Source organism: Camelina sativa, chromosome 17 (genome assembly GCF_000633955.1).
Source record: "Camelina sativa cultivar DH55 chromosome 17, Cs, whole genome shotgun sequence".
Classification (NCBI taxonomy): Eukaryota; Viridiplantae; Streptophyta; class Magnoliopsida; order Brassicales; family Brassicaceae; genus Camelina; species Camelina sativa.
In genome coordinates, this window is record NC_025701.1 from 12,916,195 (window position 1) to 12,933,706 (window position 17,512).

At 33.0% G+C, this 17,512-nt stretch overlaps 2 protein-coding genes across 2 annotated transcripts; one reads left to right on the forward strand and one right to left on the reverse strand.

Moving 5' to 3' along the window:
- Positions 5,966 to 7,769, forward strand: LOC104756956 (zinc finger protein CONSTANS-LIKE 16-like). Its single transcript, XM_010479624.2, has 2 exons — positions 5,966 to 7,190; positions 7,293 to 7,769. Exons 1-2 carry the CDS (start codon positions 6,192 to 6,194, stop codon positions 7,551 to 7,553), a joined length of 1,260 nt encoding a protein of 419 aa, XP_010477926.1. The 5' UTR covers positions 5,966 to 6,191; the 3' UTR covers positions 7,554 to 7,769.
- On the reverse strand, positions 16,716 to 17,512 carry LOC104756957 (CLAVATA3/ESR (CLE)-related protein 43-like). Its single transcript, XM_010479625.2, has one exon. The coding sequence runs from the start codon at positions 17,200 to 17,202 to the stop codon at positions 16,909 to 16,911; it is 294 nt and encodes a 97-aa protein (XP_010477927.1). The 5' UTR covers positions 17,203 to 17,512; the 3' UTR covers positions 16,716 to 16,908.

A 17,512-nucleotide genomic window follows, 5' to 3' on the forward strand; every position in this document is an offset into this window, starting at 1 on the left:
CTCTTAACATAAGATGGAAACTCCTCAACATCCGCAGCCCTCGGNTGCACCCCGCCACATGTGGTACAACTGGAGCCTGTACTGGTACCCCTCACGGTAACCGCTCCAACAGCACGCCAACAGATCCGCCAACGATCATCTTGACCCTGGGCTCCACCTGCTGCAACCCTATGCCTGGGTTCCCAGCACCCCCAGCATTCTCACCGGCTAACCCTCTCTGGTCCCTCCTGATATGCTTGGGGACCCTCTAACGTACCTCCTCATGGAACTCTGGACCACACACTCGCTGGCCTCGGGACCCGCCCGACCATGACCACGACCACGACCACGTCCCTGTCCACGACCAACAACTCAAACACCTTTAACCACTGCACTTGCAAGAACAGAGGCTAACAAGCAATCTTAACACAAAAACACAAACTCACTGTGGAATCACACTGTAGGCTCGAAGAGGATGTTCTAGGACTCCATGCCACACACAATTGACTAACTCACATAATCAATCAAGACATGCAATCCCAAACATCACAACAGAAACCTAGTGAACCCAAACCTAGAACCGTAAGGGCTCTGATACCAAACTGAAATGACCCGACCCGTTTTTTTTTAAATAATATATAATAAATATAATATAATAAATAAACTACAACTAGTGGTCTCATATCCACTAGCCACCTAACCACAATCACAACCAACAGCGGAATAACAATACCAATATCCAATAAATATAATAATCAATATTCATAACATAACCAATATCAAAATAACCAAGCATCAGAAAACATGGAACCAGCAACCTAGCAATGTTTCTAATGACTCAACTCTAGCAACCTAGCAATGCCAGATAACATCCAATCAAGTCCCTAGAACATCCTCCTCTTCATTGCCTAGATTCCACAATCACACTTTGCCTTTACCTGCACCACAAACACACATTGCAATGCATGAGTATTTAATAAACACTCAGTAAGGCAATCCTCCCATCTACTGGGCTATACACACAAGCAATAGAGTTATCTCTAACCATCAAACAACAATAAACAATCAGCAATAACAAACCAAGACTCTACATCGACTGACACCAACATGCATCGACCGACACCAACTGGGGATGCATCGACCGACACAGGGTTTGCATCGATCGATGCTCGATGCACTTGCATCGACCTACACTCGCACTGCATCGACCGATGCATGCTCCACATAACACAAAAATCCTAGAGTTTTACGCGCCGTCCTCGCACTTGCATCGACCGACGCAAGATATGCATCGACCGATGCAATGTCGAGCAACGTGTTTTCCCCGAAGCTTCTCGCCGGATCTTCGTTCCTACAACCACAAAACTCGATCCCAAGCCACAAGAAAGCTTCCTAACGTCCCAAATAACAATCTAACACGTCTAACAACACCCAACAAGCAGATTAGAGAGTTCTATAGCTTAGATAAGCCATGGTCCTGCACTTACCTTTGCCACAGAAGAAATCCGACCAAAACACAGGAAGAAAACGTTCCTAGGACGCTCCTACAACGATCCCAGCTACAGATCTCTACAGAAACAGCCTCCAACTCCAAGAAATCACCAAGAACACTCAAGAACACCAATAACTCTTCTCTTTCTCTTCTTTTCTCTCAAAAACGGCTCAACTTGCCGAATGAGACAAAAAGTCGACTTAAGGGTTCTCCCTAACCCAAAACGCAGCGTTTAATTTAAGTCAAAACGCAGAAAAAATTGAACCTGCATCGACCGATGCACCATCTGCATCGACCGATGCAATCCCCAAACCGGGATTTTGGTTACAACTATCTTTTTATATTTATTAAATTGTTTAAATTTTTAATTTCTTATAATTTACAAATAAGTTAAAACATAGCTTTTGTATAACACATGACAAAGTCTTTAATTGTTAAAATTGACACGTATCGCGATCACATTAGTTACTAATTTGAAAACCAAGGTTTATATAACAACATAATATTAAATAACTATCAAATCATTCACCGACTGAAAAACTTAAGAAAACTACATTAATTTCTTATTTTTCTTATATTATGTTAATCATTAATTTTAACACATTATACCTTTTTATAATTTAATCACTTTTCTGTATAATTTTTTTTAATATATGATTATAATAAATAAATATTGTAATTAAATTTCAAATGTTTTCTTTATTAATTGCACATATTTTTCGATTTAAATTAGTAATTTAATAGATAACTTTTCTATTAGAATTAGTGATATAATATATTACTTTTGGTTTTGTATATTTTCAAAAATATTAATTGTAATCCTTTAATTTTTAGGATTTTTTAATTTTCTTATAATTATTAAATAAATTTTCTTTTCACACATATCAAAATATTATCGTTATACTTGACATGTGTCACGATTATATGAATTACTAACTTTGAAAACAAAGGTTTATATAATAAGAAATATATATATATATATATATATATATATAATGGTTATGGTTTGGTTTTATGTATATATATATATATATACATATAATGGTTATGGTTTGATTTTCTGGTTTATGAATTAATTTATAAGATTAAGAATTTAAACATCAAGATTTACATTTGATGAACCATCATACGAAAATGCATTATGCATTCTGAGAGGAGTCTATTCCACATGAAAATGTCGGACCATATTGGTGAATTCACGGAAAAACGGCTTTTTCATACTCCCACAATAGCCTTATGTTGAATTAATACATTTGACTATTGATCTGGCCTAAACATACATTATGTTTCTGAATATTCGAATTCCGTACCCCAACTTCGAAATCAATACCCCAAGTATAAATGTTGTGCCATAACATACAAAAACGTGTTTATGGTCTAACTCTGTTAAACTTCCGTTTAATCAAAATGACGTGGATTCCAAGTGTGTGCAGCGATTCAAAACGACGTCTTTTTGGGAAAATAGAAAATCTAATATTTTGGCCAAAACGACGTCGTTTTTTATTGCTGTCTCAAATCTCTTTTCCTCTCTCCCGATACTCTCTCTCGGCGGAGGAACCCGAAAATTTGGGCATTTTCAATTTCGGGTCAATCTGAAATTTTAGATTCTCTGTTTGGCCAAAATTTTAGATTTTCTGTTTTCTCAAAACGACGTCGTTTTGCATCACTGCGCACACGTGGAATCCACGTCATTTTGATTAAACGAAAGCTTAACAGAGTTAGACCATAAACACGTTTTTGTATGTTATGGCACAATATTTATACTTGGGATATTGATTTCGAAGTTGGGGTACAGAATTCAATAATTCAGAAACATAATGTATGTTTAGGCCAGATCAATAGTCAAATGTATGAATTCAACACAGTGCTATTGTGGAGGTATGAAAAAACCGTTATTCCGTGAATTCACTGAGGAGAATCCACGTCCAACTATTATTATTGCCTTATCTGATATAGACCTTATCTTATTGACAATTTCACCGCCCATCTTTTGACTGAAGAACATCAGGAGAAGGTAATCATCAAGGAGCCTAATCGTTACATTTTTGTCTTTTGGCTTAACTATTTTTCTTTTTTTTTGGTTTCCCTTACGCACTTCTAGTTTGACCCTAGTGTTTGCATTTATTGTTCAAACAGATATTGTCCTGGTTGCCCAATCCTCCTCGGTGTGTTCCCTCAGCTTCCCTTGATTCCCATCTGGCCAATGTTACTTTCATGGTGAGAAAGTCGTGTTCTAGTAATATCTCACAACGTTTTAGCTTTCTGAATTCATTTGACCCCATGCTATCTTTTTAATTTTATTTTCAAGGATCCGCTGGATCACTTCTCCGACCAGGAGGAGGCTGTATTTCACCGTCCATCTCTCAACTAAAGAACATTAGGAGATTGTAATCATCAAAGATCCATTACAAAAAATAGTTATATTGCAACTTCAAAAATTATTGCAATAGATCAATATATTGTTGCAAATTCTTGTTTGTTGCATATACGTTACAAAAATTGCAAAAAACTAATCTTTTGCTATATTTGTTGTATTAATGCAACAACATTTCTCTAGTAACTTTGTTGTATAATTACTACATACATTGGCAACTTGAATTCTCGTAAATTATTGCTATGAAAGGTATAGCAAATACCGTAGCAAATTTGTGCTGACTAATTTGTAAAATACTTTTCTTGCATAATTATTAAAACGATGATCTGAGCAAAATTAAATTGCAAGTATGATCATGTGACCGTAGCAAATTTGTGATGACTAATTTGCAAGATACTTTTCTTGCATAATTTTTGAAACGATGACCTGAGCAAAATTAAATTGCAAGTATGATCATGTGATTATTACTCAGAACTAATTTTCCATGTTGGAACTTGGAAGATTCGGTTGCGGTTTATATAATACTCAAAATATGTTACTATATATTTTCAATTATAGAAGCGTTATATTGATTTATTTTTTAATTTAACTATAATTCACATGCCAAATAGATAGTATTACAAAATTATTTTGATGACACTTAATATATGTCGATCAAGTATTAACAAAAGAATAGTGACCATATATTGTCATAATAATGCTAAATAATAGTGACCAACATGGAAAATTAGATTATTACTCTCTTTGTTTCACAAAAAGTGTTATTTTGATAAAATTCACACAAATTAAGAAAAATTAAAATTATATATGTTTGTCCATATTTAGTAAGTAACTAATAGTTTAAATTCAATGAAAATAAGTTTTGGGTTAAGAGGTAAATTAAAAAATTAAATGTAAAAACCACATTAGAATTATGAAGTGACATTATTTGTGAACCAAAGAAAAATCTCTAAATGGATACTCTGAGTAAATAATCATCTTCTTGACTTCTTGTATCATCGATTAAAACGAACAATCGAACCAAAAGTGAGGTCTACAGTTTCCCTAAGAAATCGTACAATTCTCGTGGGCTTAAAATAAGGGCCTTGTATGTGTTTCTTTCATATTATGGAGCTTCTACTCAAAGTCTAAAATTTATAAAGTAAATTTCGTTTCAAGAGTTCTTGTACTTATATCGGCTATATATATTTGAGTTTTGAGCCACACACATTCTCTAGCCCGGGGATAAATGCCTCTAATGTAACACGATGAGCCCTCCCTTATCTTTAGGAAATTGTAACGATTTTGAATAAACCATATGTGTACTGTAATCTGTTCGCTTCTCTCCTTGACAAAAACCTCGTGAACATGAAATGAATTCTATGGATAGTACTTGAAAAGTCCTGATGTTACATCCTTTATTAAAAAAAAAAATGAATTATGTGGACATTAATGATTTTATATGAATGATTATCTACAAGAGATAAACTCGATAATTAAGGGCACACCCGATTGAATTGCTATTTGGAAGTTACTGAATAATTATGAAATTTTACTAATATATTAAATAAAAGGGAATTATATCAAAGTGTAATATAATTAGACGAAAACATTTAGAAAATTACATGTCCTCATGTAAAATAGTACACAAAGATTAGTGTTTTATTTTGTGACCAAATTAAATGGGCTTAAGGATTAGTGCATGGTTCATATGATGCCGAGCTAAATTAGTATTAATCTATTAAAAGCATAGGGAATACTATATACATGTAGTCTTTATAGAAAAAATGGTAGACAACAAAGAAAAGATAAAAATGACAACAGAAACCTTTGCTACCCAAAAAGAAAGAAATAACAAAATCCACAAAAAAAAAGGAAAGAAAAAAGTCTACAATAAACAAAAAAAATGGCGAATCCACTGGATACAATAAAATGAGAAAAATAAATAACGAGGGATTGGGCAAGGAAAGCGACAAGATGGACCACACTAGAAATCCACTGGATAAAGAATCTGACCAATTAAAACACTATTACGAGGATCATCTTCTGAACTCAACCAATCACAAATCAGATAAGGCCTCAACGTGGGGTCTCAACCGAAGACATAAACACCCAAAAAGTGCATAAAATAATTTTTATAACTTCAAAAATCCACTGACACAAAAGAGTACGCACTTCTTCCGGGACATCCTCTTCAATCTCAAACACTCACTGCCCAAATCCTTCTAGGACGACGACACACACAAAAAAAAAAAAATCTTACTTGTAACGCAGAGCAATAATAGATTTCAATTATTGAAACTGTTCTCTCGAAATCAAAGCTCTCGTGCTCTTGTCGTTGATGTTGGTTTTACAGTTTGTAAGAAGATGAAAAGTTTGGCGAATGCTGTTGGAGCGAAGACGGCGAGGGCTTGCGATAGCTGCGTGAAGAGACGGGCACGGTGGTACTGCGCGGCCGACGATGCTTTTCTTTGTCAATCTTGCGACAGTTTGGTCCACTCAGCAAACCCTCTCGCTCGCCGGCACGAGAGGGTCCGTTTGAAGACGGCCAGCCCGGCGGCCGTAAAGCATAGCAGCCACTCGTCATCAGCTTCTCCTCCACACGAAGCCGCCACTTGGCATCACGGGTTCACTCGTAAAGCTCGGACCCCACGTGGCTCAGGTAAGAAGAACAATTTGTCGATTTTTCATGACTTGGTTCCGGAGATTAGTGTTGAGGATCAGACCGACAGCTATGAGCTAGAAGAGCAGCTGATCTGTCAAGTGCCGGTTCTCGATCCGTTGGTGGCTGAACAATTCTTGAACGATGTCGTTGCGCCGAAGATCGAGTTTCCTATGATCAGTGTGATGATCGATGAGGAGGAAGACAACGCTGAGAGTTGTCTTAATGGTTTTTTCCCGACCGACATGGAGCTTGAGGAGTTCGCTGCTGACGTGGAGACTCTGCTCGGTCGCGGGTTAGACACTGAGTCTTACGCCATGGAGGACCTAGGGTTTTCTAATACAGAGATGTTCAAAGTCGAAAAAGACGAGATTGAAGAAGAAGAAGTAGAAGAAAAGAAAGCCATAAACATGGAAATATTCGATGATGATGATCGGAAAGACGTGGATGGAACGGTACCGTTTGAGCTAAGTTTTGATTACGAGTCGTCACACAAGACATCCGAAGAAGAGGTAATGAAGAATGTTGAAAGTAGTGGTGAATGCGTTGTTAAGGTGAAGGAGGAAGAAGAGAAGAATGTTCTGATGCTAAGATTAAACTACGACTCGGTTATATCTACTTGGGGAGGCCAAGGTCGACCGTGGACTTCGGGAGAGCCACCGGAACTAGACATTGACATTAGCAGTTGGCCACCTGTTTCCATGGTATGTTATACATATGTATATATATATTCATTACTCGTTAGGATTCCATTTCTTTCCTCCGATGATAGTGAGTTTTATCTAATTTTGAATTGTGTGTTTTAGGGAGAATTTGGTGGAGATCAAAGTCATCAGAAGCAGTACGTTGGTGGATGTTTACCATCAAGTGGGTTTGGAGATGGAGGTAGAGAAGCTAGGGTTTCGAGGTACAGAGAGAAGAGGAGGACAAGGTTGTTTTCTAAGAAGATAAGGTACGAGGTACGTAAACTGAATGCGGAGAAAAGACCACGCATGAAAGGAAGATTCGTTAAGAGAGCCGCGCTCACTGCTGCTGCTGCAAATTCACCATTAGGTGTTAACTACTGAATAGTGAATGTACTCGCGTTATATCTCACTTTACAAATTTTAGTGAGTTTTTTTCTTCTGCAACGACAGAAGTTAATTTGGCACTTAATTGTGCTTCGCGGCTTGGTTTATGTACATAGAAGTGACCAATAATGTGACTTTTCTTGTATTATAAATATAGCACTGATGTATATATTTGGTAATAAGAATGTGCAAAGGCATTTTGATTGTTGAAAATACTCTAGTTAAACATGCTTATGACCTCTCAACCCGAATTTGAAACATAACTTCTCAAACCAAAACTAACCGATTAGTCTTGAGTAACGTCTCAAACCGTTACTCTTATATAGAAGAACAAGACTAAGACTCATATAATTAAAATATATTAACGATTTACTATTAAAATATCTATATACCAAACTAAACCAAACAAATTATAGACCAAGACTCATATAATTAAAATATATTAACGATTTACTATAAAAATATTTACTTCAATTTTGGTAAGCTGAAGCCAGAAAAAAGTTTGTGAACCGATCCGAGACATTTGAGTCTAATTTGTAAATTATTTTCCATACTAAAAAAAAAAACTAACAAACCACACGGAACGAAACTAAGGATAAAATCTAATGATCATCCTTAAGAACTTTACAATAATAATATAGTTAAACAGATTCTTAAAAACTTTTGGGAACGACAATTATCATCTTAAAAGAATCAGAATTGGGATTTCAAAATAAAAAGTGGCTTGACAGCCAATTATAATAAGCACAATGGACAAGTTAACCATGAGTCGTCGTTGTCCTTGCCAATTGATGTATCATTTTTTTTCTGTATAGTCCAAATTCCTTTTCAAATTCTAGCTAAGATGAAAATGGATACTAACTACCACACACGCGTATATTGGATTTGGATTAAATATCAATCGGCGTTAATATCATCATATCATTATCAACGACCCGTTAATAATTTATATTTGTGGTACATAAGATATGTTAATTTTGGTGGTGCTAAATTTTTTGGTAAGATGGATAATTTCAAACAAGTTTTGTTTGGAAGTGCTATATAATATGATTATCTAAAGCTAATACGTAGAAGAGGTAAATAAAGTATAGGTACACATTAAATAGAGTTGTGAGAAATCTTTTTGTCTTTGTCGTCCTAAGTGATACAAAAGTCCAATTCATAGAAAGGCAGGACACAACTAAAAGATGTAAAAGTCACATCTTAGGATGTTGTTGTGTAGCATGAGAGTTGGGTCCGCACGAAGGAGCCTAGAGATAGACTGAGAGACATTGGCCTCGTAAATATCACATTCAACCTTCGGTTTGCCGCTTCTTCTATTACAGTTACCGGATATTAGATAAATGAAAGATAAAATGTATGTACGTGCTTAGTTTTTTTTTTTTCTTTGGGTCAGTCAACCTGTACGTACTTAGTTATAAAAGTATTATATTGACGAATATAATATTTAAAAGAAATTATCATCTTTCGGTTTTTCTCCTTTATCTTTTTTTTTTTCCCAAAAGTATTACATTGCGTTTGCAAAGACAGCTAGTAAAATTTGGAAAGACTTCCTAATTGACAAGAACAAGAACGAACCCTACTTGTTGTTTCCACTTCCCACTTGGGAAAAACTGAAAAATGATAGAAGCGAGATAGAGAAATAATATATTCATTTTTATTGGCATCATAGGAAGAGAGAAATTAAAAATTATAATTATTCATGTCAGTATGTTTTCAAAACTAAAAACGGTTAAAGCTACTTTTTTATGGCTTTGCCAGTTCCTTCCCATATTTTATGCTGTCTATCAACCTCAACGTTTGGTTTGATGGTTTTGTTTTATTTAAGGTCAAACAAACAGAAAGAGAGTTTCGAATACCTTAGGAAAACTGAAAGTAGTAATTTTTGTTAGAAAATTTTATTATTGTCAAATAATTGAAGACAAAATTAAAATCTGCTTTCGAAAATTCAACAGACAAAAAAAAAAATACTGTGTAATAATAATTGAACCATGTCTTATTTGGACCAAATCAATAGATAGATTTATTAAAAAGATTGAAAGGGCAGTTGGACCCACCAAATTAAAAAGAAATTTTGGAATTTTGTAATAATTTAATTCATATTAGGAGAAGGGTTGGCTCGTGGCTGGCCTTTTGGGATGAAAAATGAAATGACATGTTGTTTGTGGTCCTCTCCTCTCTTTTAAAAACTCTTTCAATATTCATTTTTTGAAAAAATGAGTAAATCCCAAAACGTCAGTGACCGTCATTTTGATTAAACCCCGTTTGGCATCCCCATCTCCTCATGATTTTTGTGGAAACCTTTCCAAAATATCTTATACTTAGATTTGTTTTCTTAACCATTATACTATTGGAGATGTCATCCTATAGATATGCGTTTACAAATCAAGTGTAAGAAAAATATAGGAAAATTTTAATGCAGGTCGAATAGTACCAGAAACATATCCGTACATATAGATGATCTGATATTTTCCACTCAGCCTGGCCGCCTGGGGCATTACGATTTGGTATCATATCCCAATCCCGTTTTGGTATCTGACGAGGGCCTAACAAAAAAAAAGTTAACACAAAACTTCTTGGACCAGTGAATAAAATGAGGTATTGAAGCAAATTTGAGTTTAGGGTTTTTGACGGGACTCATAAATAAATTAAAGCCCAACTACGTAGTCAACTGACTCATTTCGGCCCTCTTCTTCGCCTTGTGATGCTTGTTTATGTGAAATCATAGCCAGTTTATTTATCACTTACGCAATCATTGCGCGGGGTTTAAGTGTTAGAACAGGCTGAACAGCATTAACAAATAATTGTTAAGTGCTGGTAATTTTTTAACTTTCAAATTATCTCGTCTTTTGAGCTGCTTATATGTATACTCCAACTCCAAATGATGTTGTCGTAAGTTTAAAACAAAAGAAATGAATATAAGAGTGTTGCTGGTAATTTTAACCAGTTGAGCTCAAATATTTTTTTGGAAGAGTACTAGACCTGGTGTCGAATTCAAAATTCTTACGCTCCAAAATATTCTTAAGGAATTTATTCGTTACAAAATCAACCTTTAAGGATAGCATTCCAACATTGATAGTTTAGTTAGTCAACCTAGAATCATTATTTTAAAGAAGAGAATATGTCTTAACTTTTTAAAAACGATCGTCAACAAAAATAATACTTAAATCTTTTTTGACAAACTTTTTTTTCTTTCAAATATGTAGCAACGCATTTTCTTTCAGCTTTAATAATTGAACTTTTTGTATTTCATACTTTAAGCTGGCTGTTTTGTTGTTTTGTTTTCAACTCTACATCCTCAGTAACATTCAAATATCCCTTTTTTAATAAAAGGGAAGTACATGACTTCAAATTGGTAGACCATATACTATTAATATAGGTTATAACTAAGATTAATTATTTGATAGGTTATATGGATTAATTATTTGATAGGTTATATAGATTTATAATTAGGATCCTCTTAAAAAGATATTTCAAAGTATAAAATAAAATCTCCAAAAAAACATTTAACTAACCATGTATAGACAAAAAAATCTCAGAAATTAATCATTTTTCTGCAGATTACAAGTGATTTTCGATTATACTAAAAAATAAAATCTATCAAATTTTATCAGAAAATTTTGACTGAGTAACATGTCAAAATTTGAATATTTAAATTTATTTCATATTTTTTTTGTTGAATTGTATTGTTTTATATACTATAATAAAATTTTACAATAATTTAATTTGGAGTCTTTAAAAATAGTTTAATTTGATATTTTTAAGAATAATAAATATATGATAGATCAAGAAGTTAAAAATTATAAACACTCTAACTTGATTTGTTATAGCATTGGTCAATAATATGTCACTATAATATGAAAAAAAATCAAGAAATATGATTTCTTGCTAGAGCACGGGTTAAAATTTAAAAAATATGATTTCTCAGATTAAATTTAAGTTTGGAATAATGTTTTTTAGTAGGCTTTCTCGGTCACGATGATTTTGACAAATATATGTTACATATTTGGTCCTAAAATAAATATGAGCTATACTATAGGTTAAGTCATAAAATTAATAATCAAAATTTAATATATAATTTTAAAAACTAAACAAATCAAATAAAATTAACAAAAAAAAATTATTTTTTTTTATCACACAACTTAATCAACGTTATACCGCAGATTAAAATCTAGATATACTAGAGTATATCTTACAAAATAGATGTTATTTTCATAAATCATATTTAGTATATGATTTCATGGCATAATATTCCATCCAGAAATTTTTTTTTAAAACAAATAAAATAATCACATATACGTTGTTTTAAATAAAAATTATCAAATAAACAAAATAAATAAATTTCAATCCGTGTTCTAGCACGGGTCATATTCTAGTTTAACCAAATAAAAGCATATTCTTCCAATAAACATACATTCTCTGCATAAACAAAAAGTAATCTGTTAATATAGTATACTCACGTTGATTAATTCCAAATAAATACTAAACTAATTCATTTCCATATGTCAACTAATGCATTTTTTCAATATAATTTTCTTAAGAGCTATTTTTTCTAATTACGTACACTTTACCAAACCAACAGAAGAAAATGTCGAGATAGTTTTTTTCGCAATTTTATCCAAGTTTATCTTGAACAGGCTACTTCGAAAAGCCGACCCCAATTATTGAAGGAAAAAAATATGAACACTTACACTATTTTTTTTTTCTTTTGACACACAAAATTGGGTTAATATATAATTCGTGTGATTGTTAGCTAAATTTGTTTCTTTGTAGTTAGTAAGATGTAAAAGTTCTTGTGGTTTTAATTTTATCAATAAAATTTGTTTATCTTCTTTTCTTTTCGTATTTAAGATTAACAGTTTTTTTGTCAACTATTTAAGATTACAGTCACTACAAGGAAATGATTGATTTCCTACCATAGAAATCGAAGGAAATTAGTAAGAAACCGTTGTTTCTTACCATTTTCCTACGAAAAACGAAGGAGGAAATAGCCCGAAGGAAATCAAAATTAGTGAGAATTTGGAAGGAAATATCTTTCAAAATTCCTACAAAACTATTTTCGAAGGAAATCTCGTAGGGAAAAAGAAAGAACAGTGAAAGACAGTATCGTCTATTTTCCTTCGATATATTCAAAGGATACTATTTCCTTCGGTTTTCCTTCTAATTATTTCCTTTAGTTTTCCTTCCAAATATTTCACTCCAAATTCCTTCGAAATTTTAATACTATTTTCCTACCAAAGCTTCATTCATTTTTCCTACCAAAACTTCATTCTTTTTTCTAAATCAAACCCCCAATTAATTTTCCAGTTAGTTTTGCATTTTTATAAATTCAAAATTTATTAACAATTGAAACAATATATAATCCCAAATACAGTTTTACGATCCATACAATTTTAACTTTTTATATATATATATATATATTAAAATTAAGATCCCTTAATGGGCTAGGGCTGGGCCGATTACAATGAGGACACAGTTACAAAACGGAAGCAATCGGAAAATCTCGCCGGAATCATATCGGGGGCTCGGGTCTTGCTGTATAACCGGAGGCAGAGAGTCAGGGCATTAGCTCCGGCGGATTCAAGGCCACGGCTTTGCGGTAGACACGGCGGCTTGGAAAGACCCGGCGAGAATCTATCCCCTCCAACCAACACCGGCAAAAGACCTTTCAAACCGGACCGGTGAAAACCACCACGACAGATACAAAGGTTGTCGGCTCAGGCAAACCCTCTTTCACCAGATCCAGAGGTTGTCGGCTCAGTCATTTTTTCTCAGATCCAAATCTGAAACACAAACAAAAACACAGAAACATCGAATATGAAATCGATCAATTCCATCAACTCAACGAAATGAAAAAACTAAACAAAAATAAGGTAATAGTCTAATAGATCGAAATCGTGGCATTGAGAGAACCCACAGCTGTAGAGGATCGAGATATGGTGGTGAACGGCAGCGGAAGCTTCGAGATGTGATGGTGGTGAACGACGGCTCGAAAAGTACTTGTGAATTCTTTGTTCATCATCATCTCGTTTGTCACAAGACTGAAATTGACGACATGAGTAAAAAAAAAACTAAAGAAACTTGTGTTTCATCGGTGAAGTAGAAGAGACAGACATAGGAGAAGAAGAGAGAAAGGAAGAAGAAGATATAGGCCGTTGGATTCATTCAATATATCAACGGTGGACAGTGCAATCCTTGTTTCAGTATATTAGCGAATAAGAAGCTTTCACTAATTAATATATTAATGTGTTAGAAAACCTTAATTATAGGAATTTTAATGGAAACCAGTATGTTTGTTTTAAAATTTTATTTGAAAATAATCTTCACATATTTGAGTTAAATAAATAAATTCTTTGGTTAGTGTTTTGGGATTAAGAAAATGACTTAATTTAAAACTTTAAGGATTAAGTTTGAAAAAGTTTATTGATTTTCTAAAACAAAACTAGAACTATAAGTAGTAGAGATTTAAATTTATAATTAAATAGATAAAAAAATTATTTTGTAATATATATTTACTTTAAATATATATATATATATATATGTGATTTTAAATTTATAAGTAAATGAATTTAATAAATAAAACTTACAATTTTCCTACACCTAACTTTTTTGTAGGAAGTTGGTAGAAATTATTTCTTCAATCAGTAGGAATTTGGAAGGAAACATATTTCGTAAGAAATTGGAAGGAAATGTTTCTACGAGTTTCCTACAAAATATCTTCGGTATATTTTTCGTAGGAAATTAGAAAGAAATATTCTTACCAAATTCCTAACCCTTTTTTTCCTATTTAATTCGTTCCATTTTCCTACAAAATTTTCTACGATTTTACGTTTTGAAAGATTTTTGTAGGAAATTTCCTACGAATTTCTCACAATTATATTTCGTAGGAATTTTCCTCTCAATTTCCTTCGATAACTGTTTTTTTGTAAAATAATTGTAAGTTTTTGGTAGGAAATTTGTCTTACCAAAACTTTGGTAGGAAATTTAGTAGTATTTAACCATGTTTTCTTGTAGTGAGTTTACAATCCCCTTTGTAATAAAACGGAAGTACACAACATTGTTTTGTAGATAATATATATAATTTTAATAAGTGGTTACAAATAGGTTATACATTAATTAATTAATAGATTAATTGGTTACAAGTTAAATAGTGAGTGCAACCTTAATTGTTTCCAAAAATCTTAAAAGGTATTCGAAATTGATAGATTAAATTGGTTACCGAATTTGTCCAAAAAAAAAAAAAAAATGGTTACCGAAAATCTTATTAAGAATATTCCAAATTGATAGATTAATTGGTTACAAGATTAACAGTCGGTTCAACCGAAATTTATTTTCGGAAGTACATTGTTCCCAAAAATCTTTTAGAGAATCAAGCAAATTTATTTTTTCAGAATCACATTGTTTCCGAAATCTTAAAGAGAATATTTCAAATTTATTTTCGGCAGATTTTTTGCTAGACCATATTTTTAACCAACTTATTAGAGATGATAAAATATACTATGAAGTATAACAAAGGAATAAAATCTTCAATTAAAAATAAATTCTTAATGAGAATCTTCTAAACTTTCGATATAAATCATCCAATTTTCCTTTTACCATTATCGACATTGCTCATATTCATACCGAAAATACTCCAAAATAGAAATGACAATCGTTTATCAGTTTACCATGCTAAACCTCTGAAACATAATATTTTATCTAAAAAATCTATTAAAAACAATCATATAAATTATATTAAAATAATATATATAAAAAGAATTTCAACCTGTGCTATAGCACGAGTACTAATCTAATTTATTACTTTTTGTAAAAAATTGTCTAGCTGATTTTGAGGGCGTACGTAAAACTGTTTCCACCGAATTAAATGTAGTTTGTGAGAATATAAAAATGTTAGCATTTAATTTAATGATCTATAAAATTTAATTTGATTAACTAGTTTGTGCGCGTTATTCTAATTCTATACACTTATTTGACGTTTACTTTTGACCCTGAACTCATCCCCCCGATCGCGATCCCATCTAACGTATTGATCCACTCACAGGATCGACGATCCACTCACAGGATCGACGATCCACCCACAAGCCTTGACATAAAATATCGCGACAAGAACCACACGTGTCCCATGGTTCATTGTTTATCATGTTTGTAATATGTTTTTATTACTAACAACTATTACTGATTCGATGTTCAACACTAGTTGACCCTTTTTTTGTTACAGACTCTCTCATCGAAGACTTTCCTTTTTCTGGCAAATTTTTAACGTTGATGAGATACAAACTTTGAGCGTGATCACGTCAATTTAAGTGGGTCCTTCGTCACGACAACCTTTAATATTATTAGCTTACCAACCTTTATTTTTTTCAAATGAATGCCTTCGTCTTGTCTTTCTTTCTCCTGTAGAGGTTTTGGATATTCAATTATTAATTCTCCTATTCTCTATTTTGAATTTTGTGATGGCAAGCTTAATGCCGTCAGCTCCACTTACTACTATTTAGTGGTAAACATAATGTGGATAACTTGCTGATACAGAAACTTACACTTGCATTTTTAAATTTCATTTTTTTTTAGTCTTCATGGAACCACAACTAAAAAAACATAAATTTGTGAAAAATTAAAGAGTCCCAAACAATTTACCTAAATCTGATAAATGAGAAATCAGCAGAGCATATATACACACACTTCTTCAATAAATATTTCCATATATATGAAAGAAAGTGTCAATTATTAGTGGAGTAGATACCAAAGATCATTTACTTTTAGTTCATCATTTTTTCTTCTGTTTTTAATTCGGATATATATATACTCCATATTAGAAAACTGCCCACAAAACTCAATCGTAAATGTTATGAAACAAGATAAATGAATCAAGAAGATTTATTAATGACGATATATTAAAAATGTCATGCATCTAGCTAGCATGGATGTTAAAGAAAAAACAAAGATTTTCATTGTAGCTAAAGTGGGAGTGAATGATGACTTAATGTTTCTCTACTTGAAACACTGTCAAGTTTGATCAAATTAATAGAAAACACGGATATGAATGAACCAGATAATCAAAGTGTGAAGGTGCGTATAACTGATCATAATACCGTAATAATTTCCATAAATATTTATTTCTCATCAAGTGTATACATAAATCAATGCAATAACCGATTACAAAAAAAAAAACGTTCCGGAGTTTATTACATTTACCGTATGCACATTCCTTTGATCCCAATGCCAAGAAAAAACAAAATGCTCTCGTTTCTTACCAGTATATCTAGATAGCAATTTTACGAATAATACATGCTAACAAAATGAGGCAAGAGTCCAAAAGAATATAGAAAAAGCTAAACAAGGCACGACGAACTAACTAGTTATGAAGGCGATCAGGGGAACTAGGGATCCTTCTATTGGAATCTTCAAAGGAAGAATTTGTGTTGTTTACACCAAAAGATCTTCCCTTAAAATACCTTTGATAGAGTCGTTGATGAACATCGTCGTCGTCCTTGTTGTTCTTGGACGCGAGCAGGGCTTTTCTGTCTTTTCCGAGTTGGTCTTCCGATAGTTCCGGAACTTGTCGTCCTTCCCGGAAAAGCCAGATCTGGAACAGAGATATGAGTAAGAGAGCGACGGAGAAAGTCAACAGAATATCTCGACAACCCATACAGAAACGGAGATGAAGAAAGAGAGAATGTTTCGATGAGGGAAAAAAAGAAATAACGAACGTGAGAGATTATTTTGTTTTCTTGATATGACAAGAACGGTCAGAGATTGTTATATTCAGACATGAGATGAGACAACTCCAAATCTTTCTCTCTTTCTAACTAGTCCCTCTCTATGTTTTAATGTGGTGGAGCAGGCGCAGCCCGGAGGGAAGATGACGGGCGTGCTGTGTCATTGAGTCATTTGTAATTTGAGTGATCGAGTCTCTGTATCTGTCGTTTTCTATGTCACTGCTTTGTTCTTTTTTTTTT

Coding starts and splice junctions, on each gene's coding strand:
- LOC104756956 (XM_010479624.2), top strand. CDS start 6,192: ATGAAAAGTTTGGCGAATGCTGTTGGAGCGAAGACGGCGAGGGCTTGC. Junction 7,191..7,292: donor GTTGGCCACCTGTTTCCATG/GTATGTTATACA, acceptor TGTGTGTTTTAG/GGAGAATTTGGTGGAGATCA.
- LOC104756957 (XM_010479625.2), bottom strand. CDS start 17,202: ATGGGTTGTCGAGATATTCTGTTGACTTTCTCCGTCGCTCTCTTACTC.